Source organism: Phocoena sinus, chromosome 1 (genome assembly GCF_008692025.1).
Source record: "Phocoena sinus isolate mPhoSin1 chromosome 1, mPhoSin1.pri, whole genome shotgun sequence".
In the NCBI taxonomy this organism is placed as follows: domain Eukaryota; kingdom Metazoa; phylum Chordata; class Mammalia; order Artiodactyla; family Phocoenidae; genus Phocoena; species Phocoena sinus.
This window is the reverse complement of record NC_045763.1, coordinates 17,061,799-17,072,769: the sequence shown is the minus strand read 5'-3', so window position 1 is coordinate 17,072,769 and position 10,971 is coordinate 17,061,799. Positions and strand designations below refer to the sequence as shown.

Genomic DNA, 10,971 nt, shown 5'->3' with positions numbered 1-10,971 from the left:
TGGGGGTTCCCCCCGCCCCCTCCTCAGGTGTAATTTGCTAGAATGGCCTGCGGAACTCAGGACTTTACTCACGTTTACCAGTTTACCAGAAAGGAGTCCAATGAACATGGAGATGAAGACATACATAAGGCAAGGTCTGGAAGGGTCCTGAGAACACGCGGTAAAGACTCACGGATGCCATTAAGGAGAGCGACAGGCCTGGAACGGGCTTCAGAGACCACTCAGTCCCACTGTCTCCTTTCCATTTGGGCAAACTGAGGCCCAGGTCATTTGGCACATTAAGAACACAGCTGGGGGGCTTTCCTGGTGGCGCAGTGGTTAAGAATCCGCCTGCCGATGCAGGGGACACGGGTTCGAGCCCTGGTCCGGGAAGATCTCACGTGCCGCAGAGCAACTAAGCCCGTGCGCCACAACTACTGAGCCTGCGCTCTAGAGCCCGTGCGCCACAACTACTGAGCCTATGTGCCACGACTACTGAAGCCCACGGGCCTACAGCCCGTGCTCCACAACAAGAGAAGCCACCGCAACGAGAAGCCCGCACACCACAACGAAGAGTAACCCCCGCTCTCCACAACTAGAGAAAGCCCGCACGCAGCAACGAAGACCCAACGCAGCCAAAAATAAATACATAAAATAAATATATTTATATAAAAAAAAGAACACAGCTGGGCCTAGAACCCAATTTCCTCATCTGTCAAATGTCGAACAGCCAAGATTTATTGAGCGTTTACAACACACCGAGGGATCATCCCTGTGGGGCAGGTATTCTTACTATCCCAGCTTCCAGATGAGGCAGTTGAGGCTCAGACAAGGGAGGTAACTTCCTCAAAGGTCCTATGTCTGGTAGAACGTGCACAAAGCAGTGTCTCAGTGCTGAGTTCCTCTCTGGGAAGACAAAGGCTCTACCTCACAATGTTATTGAAAGGATCTAGTCACCCAAAGCATATTTACAGGAAGGGAAACATTGTCACCCGCTGCTCCACATCTTAGTGGGGGTGGCAGGAGGAAAGCACCCTCAAGTGGAAGGTGGCCTCCCCCACCCCACCCCAGGTGAGATTCAAAGGAGCAACTTTGTACGGTCAACCAAGAACCGGAAATGTCGGCTTTGACGTCAGCAGTCCGAGGAGGGGGCGCCCTGCGGGGGCGAGTGCCTCAGAAGAGGATGTGGGGAGAGGAGCTGAGATGGAGAAGGGCTTCCCGAGAGCTTCATGGTGGGCGGCCCGGGCCCGAGGACAAAGGAGGAGAGGAGACATGAAGAACTGAGCGGTGGCCGTTTATTCTATGTCGGGCTGTTTTCTGTCCTATGCTGAGTGTTGTCAACCTCTGGCAGCCTGCGCCCCAGTCAAGTCTGTCATAGGTGGTTTGGGGCACAGGTGAGGAGGGAGTCGTGATCACTGTGGCGGAAGAAGGGTGCAGCTTTGCTGAGAGATGATGACAGTCACAGAAGAGGGGGCTGAGAATTGGTCCAGAAGCAGAGATTCAGAGTGAAGGGTGACAAGAGACCATAACAGCCCCCTGGGGGGCTCAGAAATAGTGAGGAAGGCTCTGAGCTTCCCATGGTATGTAGAATGGAGTTTTGAGCTATTTTATGTGATTATTAAAGGAAAAGGTAACCCCAGAAACCTGGAGGGCTGTGGGGTCCACCTGTTATATGCAGGAAACCCTTAGCGCAGTGTCTCCACTCAGGAATTGCTTGATAAATGGCAACTGCAGGGACAGCCCCGGAGGTAGCAGGTGCAATGTGTAGTGGGCAGACCTGAGCCAGATTGCTTGGGTTCACGTCTTGATCATGTTCTTTTAGGTGAGTTAGTTCACCTCCGCCCTTCAGTTTCTTATCTGAAAAACGGAGATGCTATTAACATCTACCTTGTAAGGTTGTAATGGGAAGGAAATGAGCGAATACATATAAAGCACTCAGCACAGTGTAGTAGTCAGGGTTCTCCAGAGAAACAGAATCAATAGGAAATACACGGAGATATATATATATATATACATGTATTTCTTAGTCGTGTGTGTGTGTGTGTGTGTGTGTGTGTGTGTGTGTCTTTGCATTTGGGCTGCTATTACAAAAATACCATAGACTGGGTGGCTTAAATAACATTTATTTTTCACAGTTATAGAGGCTGGGAAGTCCAAGATCAAGGCACCAGCAGACTCAGTGTCTAGTGAGAGGTCACTTCCTGGGTCAGAGATGGCTGTCTTTTCACTGCATTCCCAAATGGCACAGGGGCAAGGATGCTCTCTGGGGTTTCTTCTATAAGGGCACTAATCCCATGTATGAAGGCTTTCCCCTCAATGGCCTAATCACCTCCCAAAGGCCCCCACCTCTAAATCCCATCACGTTGGGGATGAGGTTTCAACATACGAATTTGGGGGGCAACACAGACTTTTATATATACACTTACACACACATACGTATAGCAACATATATAGTACAATGTTATGTAATACTACATACTGTAGTGTATATTGTATATATATTGTATATATATGCTATTTTTTTGTATTTATATATACATACATATATTTATTTATTATTAGGTATTGGCTCATGCAGTTATGCAAGGCTGAGAAGTCACATGATCCCCTATCTGCAGGCTGGAGACCCAGAAATCTGGTGGTATAGTTCAAAGGCCTAAGAACTAGATAGCTAATGGTGTAGATTCCAGCCTAAGTCTGACGGTCTGAGGACCAGGAGAACCGAGGCCAGAAGATGAATGTCCCAGTTCAACTAGTCAGTCAGAGAATGAATTCAACCTTCCTCCGCCTCTTTGTTCTATTCAGGCCCTCAACAGATGAGATGGTGCCCATCCACAAGCAGAGGCTGGACTGCTTTACTCAGTCCACCAACCCACACGCTCATCTCGTCCAGAAACACCCTCACAGACACACCCAAGAGGTAATGTTTAACCAGGTACCTGGGCATCCCGTGGCCCAGTCTGGTGGATGCATAAAATTACACACAGCAGCTGGGACCCAGGAAGCATTCATTACATATGGATCATTACTACTGTGGTTTTATGGGTAAGGAAGCAGGTTCAAAAAGGTTGAATCTGGATAAACAACAAGGTCCTACTGTATAGCACAGGGAACTATATTCAGTACCCTGTAATAAACCATAATGGAAAAGAATATAGAAAAAAATAATGTATATATGTATAACTAAATCACTTTGCTGTACAGCAGAAATTAACACAACATTGTAAATCACCTATACTTCAATTTCTTAAAAAAAGCTTAAGTCATTTGGCTTCAGTGGTGTGCTGGTGACCTAGGGGCTCAAAACAGAAAAAAAACCTGATTTGTTGCATTTGCCAATTCCTGTGGTATAAATGTTCCTGCCATGGTTGATTTCAAGCTACCGGTGGTTTAACAAGGAGTTCACCAGATTCTAGAATATTTCAGAATTGGCTTTTGTGAGCCAGTATGAGCTGAATCCCACGCACCACTACAGCACACTGTGCCTGTAACCCGGGGGCATTTAGCTATTATTAGCTAATAACATAAGCTGGTTTTTTTTCATGTGTTTTATTATTTATTTATTTATTTATTGGCTGTGTTGGGTCTTTGTTGCTATGCGCGGGCTTTCTCTAGTTGTGGCGAGCAGGGGCTACTCTTCGTTGCGGTGCGCGAGCTTCTCATTGCGGTGGCTTCTCTTGTTGCGGAGCACGGGCTCTAGGCACGCGGGCTTCAGTAGTTGTGGCACACGGGCTTCAGTAGTTGTGGCTCACGGGCTCTAGAGCGCAGGCTCAGTAGTTGTGGCGCACGGGCCTAGCTGCTCCATGGCACGTGGGATTTTCCCAGACCAGAGCTCGAACCCGTGTGCCCTGCACTGGCAGGCGGATTCTCAACCACTGCGCCACCACGGAAGCCCCAACATTAGCTATTATTGCAAGTCTGTTGAACCAGCAATGTTCGCTGGGCACCTTCCTTACCCCCATGTTACAGAAAGGGAGATTGAGGTTCGGACAAGTTCAATACTTACCTGAGGTCACAGCACAAACCAGTTACTTGCTGTCCTGCTTCCCAAGTCCTGTCTCAGCAAGGGTGCGTATAAGGCTGTATATAAGTCTACACATGACCATCATCCCCAGCCCCCTTAGAGGGAATTTCCCAGGCCGCATAATGATGAGAGTCCTGTCCCCTCCCAGGTTGGCTGCTCTACCTCAAAAGCGCCGAGGTGGCTTGGCAAGAGGGCAGTTCTTGCTGGCTGGGGCTCCTGCCAAGCCACACTTGCCTCAGGGCTCCTGAACTCAGACGTGTCCTGGCTTGCTCCTGCCATACAGGGGTTTAGGGAAGTGCTGTTTCGGCAGCTGGCGAGCAGAGAGCCCATATCCTTGAGGATGTTAGGGGATGAGGGTGTGTGACTCACTGTGCTTGGGTGGATGGAAGGCTGTAGCCGGGGGAGGGCCAGAACCCCGCCCAGGAGAGATTTTCAGCCCTGCAGGCAGGTTGGCCCCAAGCCAGATAAGGGCTCAGGTGAGTCACATTGTCAAGAGGCTGGGACAGATGTCCTCCAGGCAGGGTGGGACAATGACAACAGAGTCATGGCTCTTGGCTCTAGCTGTCTCCCCAGACTGCGATGGACTCACAAGTATGGCTGCTGAGTTGCTGGGTTTGCTCCTGGTCTGTGATGCTTCCAAGTGCCATGTGGCTGAAAGAATAAGGGAACACTCCTCCCACCATCTCAAGGCCAGGGGCAAGGGGTACGGGGCAATTGCTGTGTGTCAGGAGAGGATTTAATGAGCAGTCTATGCACTAATGGGGCAGGTCCTATGGTCTCTGGAGAAGGGGGCTGTTCCCTCCTTTCTTGGGGAGCCCAGGGGAATGAGATGCCCTTGAACTCTTTAAACCTGGGGTGGGGAAAGGACCCCTGTTGGTCTTGGTGGGGCACAGGAGAGAGGGATGTGGGAGGGGCTGCAGGGACTGCAGGGAGGGGCAGTCAGGTGAGAGGGGACAGAGCAGGAGGGGCAAGGGCTGATGGAAAGCCCATGATTTGCAATTGGTTTGTCAATGCAGCTAAGGAGCCATGGTTGGAGGCGGCCCAGATGGGGCAAGGGTGGGGGCCGCTGTGGCTGGAGACCTTGTGGAGAGGGGCACCCCACCGACGAGGACATCCCTCCTGCAGTGCTAGGGAGGGAGAGGCAGCTGGTCTTGGCTGGGGGGTGGAGGAAGGGGCTGGACCCCTCCCCCAACCTCTCAGTTCACAGGGTCACTTACTGAGTCCTCACTGAGCGAGTGGGTGACCCACCCTCTTCCTCACTTAGTGCCTAAGCCCGCAGGCTCTGGGGCCAAAACATCGGGTTTTAATTCTGGCTGCTGGGTGAGCTTGGGTAAGTCTTTTGCTCTCTCTGAGCCTCAGTGACTTCATCTTGAAAGCAAAATACCTACCTCCTAGGGGTGCTGCGAGGATTAAATGAGAGGGTGAATGTGGGGCCCTGGCACTGACAATGTCAGGTGCTTTGGCACATAATAGGTGCACTACCAGGTCAGTCTCTCAGGGGTGGTTCTGGGCAGGAGGTGGGGTAGGCAGCTCCCCATCACCCTCCCTCCTGTGTCCCTGGGCTTGGAGTCAGCTGGACTCCGGCCGGCAGTTCTGACTCCAGGCTGGGCCCTGAGAGCCCAGGACCTAAGGCCAGAACCACACCTCCCCTCACGGGAGAAGGGGGCTTTTAGTCTCCTTGACCCCCATTCTGGCCTCCCAGACTCTCCTGGCTCGGAAGGCCTCTGTGGCCCCCAGAGGACCTCAGGATCCCCTGGAGTTGGGGAGGCCGGAGAGAGACATTCCTGATCTCATGGGACACAGCCTGGCTTTCTGGGAAGATGGAGGAATAGCACATTCCTCCTGAAATAATTGTCCTGGAGCTATTTCCAGAGGCTCTTAATGCCCAGGCCAGAAACGGCCAGTGATCTCGGCGCCTGGGTACCTTCAGGACAAACGGCGTAGAGGTCCAGCCCTCTTGCTGGCCGCCTGCCTGCCTGCCCGGTCCCCGGCCCAGAACAGAAGCAGGCCTGGCTGAGGCCCCACAAGGGAACGGTTGCCACTGCTTTCCTGGCCCACTGAGTTTCCCTACACCCCTCTTCCTCCTTCTCTGGGGTCCCTCTGAGCCCTCCTCTTGGCTCCCTGTTTCAGTGGCTGTAACCACCCCACCCCAGGGCAAAAGGCCCTTCACAGCGGGGGAATGTCTAGTGGAGGCTTCTGTGTGTATGTGCTTTGTGACCTTGCATCTGATCATTAGGAAACATCAGATAAGCCCAAATTGGAGAACATTCTCCAAAACAATTTGCCTGTGCTCTTCAAAGCTATCAATGTCATAAGAGACAAAGATGGAGGAACTTCCAGGTTGAAGGAGACCAAAGAGACCTGAAAACTAAAGGCAAGCCTGATTGTGAATTGGCTCCTGGATTGGAGATACAGCTGCCATGGAGAACGTCGGAGGGAATGATCGTCGGTAAATTGTGGACAGTGTATTAGCTAACAGTGCTGTATCACTGTTAACTATCCTGTATTTGATAACTGGATATGTAAGAAAATGTCTTTGTTCTCCCAGCTTGTAGGAGATATATGCTGAAGTAAAGGTGTATTCAAGAGTAAAGTCTGCCATTGTCTGCAACTTACTCTCAAAATAATAATAATGTGTGTGTGTGTGCGGTGATAAATGTGGCAAAATATTAATAATCGGTAGATTTGAATGAAGAGTATATGGGAGTTCATTATCTTGTAAGTTTTCAGTAAGTCTGAACATTTTTCAAAATAGAAAGTAAAAGTGTATTTTCAATACTTGCGGGAAGGAAATGATGGAGGGCAAATACCATGAAATCTCAAAGGGGGATCTTGTTCATTCATTCAATGGATATGTCCAAGATGCTCCTTATGGACCAGGACCCAGTGGGGGTGGGGGGCACAGGAGTTCTGAAAGGAATCCTCAAGCTCTAGCCCACCACCCAGTAGGGACCCAACACGGGGTTGCTGACTGCGTGAGGACCAGGCAAGAAGGGAGGAAAGACAGTGCTGTTACGCTATGGGTCACTCAAAGGGACAGCACTTTAGGGAGACTTGGTAAATGTTTGCTGACCCAACGAGAAAAGAAAATTGATGCTGACCACAGCCAACGAGAGTTATATCAGGCCCGGCACGGAACTTCCTGACTCTCAGCATAATTAAACACTAGAAAAACAACAGGGAACACTGGAAAAAGTCCACCCTAGCCTCACTTTAAAAATAGGGCCCATCTGTCACGGAGAGCTTAACGTGGTACTTGCCCTGAGGCAGGGGCCTGACCAGGATGACCCCTGGAGGCCTCTCCCAGCTCCAGGATTCCATGATTGTATGACATGGCCAGCAGTCTGGAGTAGCGGCCTGAGGGTGTTCCCCAGGGGAGGGCTAAGTCAGACTAAGTCGTCTACCCCCTGAAGGTAGAGTGAGAGTGGGAGAGGGCGCTTAGGGCAGGTGGGACCAGGCAGCCAGGAAGGGAAGGGAAGGGGGTCCTTGGGGACCAGCCCTCAGCCACCTCCCATATTTCTGGAGGAGGAGATGGGGCGGGGGGGACCGGGGATGGAAGAGGCAAGAGTCTGGACATTCCACGCGATTCAGACCCAATGGACAAGGGCAGCTGAAGGGCCCTGGGCTGGGAGAGGGGCAGGCAGCTGTTTTCCGGGCGGGACAGGCTCAAATACTGCTCCGTTCTCACTAGGCAGAAGTGGAAAATTAGCATCAAGCTGGCGGTAGTGGGGGAAAGAAATCAGAACCTTCCTTCTGGTAAGGGGGACTACTGGGGACCTGAGGGACAATGGGAATGGGGGTGGGGCTCCACTGCCCAGGCAGGCCCAGGGACAGGAGGCGGGGTTAAATGGACTGGAGCCTGGGCAGGCCCTAGTCCCTGTGAGGTACCCACTTTTAGACCAGGAGGAGTAGGAATCCCAAAGCCCACTTCTCTTGTGGGTGGATGAGGAGCTCCCTACTGTCAGAGAGGATGAAGACCAAATATCCTGGAAGGTTCTGTCTCACAAGCCCAGCCCCATTAGTAGACTTACAGCACCACCTTGCCCCCGTTCCCTCAACTTGGGGTTCATATAGTCAAGATGGTCTCAGTTACAGGGTTAACAAGCATCCCTCTCCATCTGGTTTTCCCCATCAGTGCCCGCATCCAGGCAGACAGGACAACAGGTGTGGTGAGAATTCTTCCTCAGTAGACTGAGGTGGGGGGGGGCAAAGTCACCCCGACAATGTGGCATTGTCTCTTAAGGGTCATCAGACACACTCAAGATAGTATCTTGGCCCCCACCACTTACAAGCTGTGTTATCTGAGGCAAGTCACGTCATCTCTCTGAGCCTCAGTTTCCCCACCTGTCAAATAGGAATAGAATAGTAACTACCTCCTAGGTTTGTAGTGAGACTTACAATGTAAGGCACAAGCAAAGGGCTGGGCAAAGAGAGAGGGCATGTATCGCATCGCTTCCAAGATATATTTTTTAGTATGAGGGTGCATTGAGTAGTGGATGGTTAGCTATTTGATATTACCTCCAAAGAATGTGTGTCTCAGTACCTGGAATTTCACCATTAGAGATTCAATCCTTTGCTTTTGTGGTCTCCTAGTGTCCCTGCTTAAAAGGTAAATGGGGACTTCCTGGGTGGCGCAGTGGTTGAGAGTCCCCCTGCTGATGCAGGGGACACGGGTTCGTGCCCCAGTCCGGGAAGATCCCACATGCCACGGAGCGGCTGGGCCCGTGAGCCATGGCTGCTGAGCCTGCGCGTCCGGAGTCTGTGCTCCGCAACGGGAGAGGCCACAGCAGTGAGAAGCCCACGTACCGCAAAAAAAAAAAAAAAAAAAAAAAAAAAGGTAAATGGGAATTTCAGAATGTGGGCTAGAGTTAAAGGAAAACAGAGACTGCCCCACTTTTCCTAGGGGTCCTCTGACCTCAGTTGTTCTCAGGGTCTTGCCTTCTTCCCTATCTCTTGTCCTCTGTGCTTTCTGAAGAATAGGGTGGCCTTTTTCCAGCTTGAAAATCCCTGGGCCTGGGAGGAGGATGGGAAGAGGAACACCCGGCAAGAAAGCCCAGGGGAGGTGGCAAGGAGAGGTGACCCAGCTCTCTCCTCGCCAGGCCCGGGGGACCAGCTTCCAGGTGAATTCTCAGCAGTTCCTCACCACGAAGTCTTGCCTGCCCGACCGGGATGATGCCTGGATGACAAGCGAGCCATTCTAACACCTGCAGCCGCTTGAACCATCCCACCAATGTGTCCTTTCTGGCCCGGGCTGGGACTCCAGGCTGGTCCCACGGCCCCAGCGTGACCTGGGCTAACAACCTCAAGTGCTCTCGTACCTGAGTGGCTCAGAGGCAAGCAGCAGCCCTTCAGAGCAGTCTGACAACCCCGGCACCCCCAGACTTCCAGTGAGGAGAATTTGCATGGGCCGGCCCTACAACTCCAGGTGTGTGGAGACAAGCCACTTGGTGAAGTGCCCCAAGGTGGCCAGAAAGCTTGCTTGTCGTGGCAGTCCCCACTGCCTGCTCTGTACAGATCGTCCCTCGGGTCCCTCTGGCCCCACCTCCCTGGACCAACTCATCAGAGGCATCAACTACCTTGACAGATCCACCAATGCCTTCTACACCAACCGCCCTAAGTCATCCCTGAGCCTGCCGAGGCTTGCAGCCAGCTACCTGGCACGCGCCGCCAACTCCATCCACCTGGACCACCTGGACCACTCCTTCCCCCGCAGGTACTCCAACCCCAGCACCAGACTGGCCGCCTCTGACAACTCCTGCACCAGCACCTGCATGGCGCCGTCCTCCAGGGCTGTCCATGCTTTGCAGTACGTGGATGACTCCACCAACCCGAGCTGCCCTCATGGGCCTCCTAGCCGGAACCTCACTCCCATGCTGCCGCAGAAGCCGGGGATAAAGTTGCCTGAGCTCTCTCTCTTCGGCAACGGGATCTTTTCCTTAGGTCATCTGCCCAAGTTCTGGGAAGCAATCCTCTTGGGTTGGAGAGCCCCCGAGCCCATCTCTAAGCCCTGTAGCTGGTGGTGACATCAACACCAACCGTGAAGTGGGCACACATCCATCAGGCTGCAGCTGTGGAAAATAAATTGTCTGTGGCAAAATGTACCTTCCAAGCCTCCATTGGGAGTGGTGGTGGGGACAGCCATTTAGATGGGGGGTTAGACACTTGAGGACCTACAGGGCCGGGCAGGTAAAAGTGAATGGGTGAAGGGGGCTGAGTGGTAGTAGGGAGTGGTGGAGACTGAGACTGAGTGGAGAGGGGATACCTCGTCTAAACCCAGCTCTCAAATGGGCGGTTGCCTTTTCAAGAGAAGCCAGGAATCTGATTTTCTATGTGTTAGCAACAAATTTAAAAATATCATGGTGTTTTTTAAAATTTATTATTTATTTTATTTATTTATTTTTGGCTGCATTGCGTCCCCGTTGCTGCGCGCGGGCTTTCTCCAGCTGCGGCTCGTGGGCTGTAGGCACGCGGGCTTCAGCAGTTGTGGCGCACGGGCTTCGCTGCTCCGCGGCATGTGGGATCCTCCCGGACCAGGGCTTGAACCCGTGTCCCCTGCATTGGCAGGCGGATTCCCAACCACTGCGCCACCAGGGAAGCCCTATCATGGTGTTTAAGGGCTGAACAAAAGTACTTGCAAGCTGAATGTGAGGCCCACAGATCTGAGTTTGGAATCTCTGATTTACACCTTGAATGAATCACTGGGGAGCTTCTCAGCCTCCCTTAGCTTCTGCTGAGGCTGTTCATTCTCAATCCCTATTCATATTCTTCTTCTTCTTCTTCTTTTTTTTTTTTTTTAAGAATTGTTATTGGGGGCTTCCCTGGTGGCGCAGTGGTTGAGAGTCCGCCTGCCGATGCAGGGGACACGGGTTCGTGCCCCGGTTTGGGAGGATCCCACGTGCCGCGGAGCGGCTGGGCCCGTGCGACACGGCCGCTGAGCCTGCGCGTCCGGAGCCTGTGCTCCACAACGG

The 10,971-nt window shown here is 52.3% G+C and overlaps 1 protein-coding gene across 1 annotated transcript; it reads left to right on the top strand.

Annotated features, from left to right (window-relative positions):
* Positions 1 to 1,096: 1,096 nt before the first annotated feature.
* On the top strand, positions 1,097 to 10,026 carry LOC116754048. The gene is given in 3 exon segments (XM_032632143.1): positions 1,097 to 1,164; positions 9,214 to 9,320; positions 9,323 to 10,026. Coding segments are annotated over 3 exon segments (879 nt in total).
* The last annotated feature ends 945 nt before the right edge of the window (positions 10,027 to 10,971 follow it).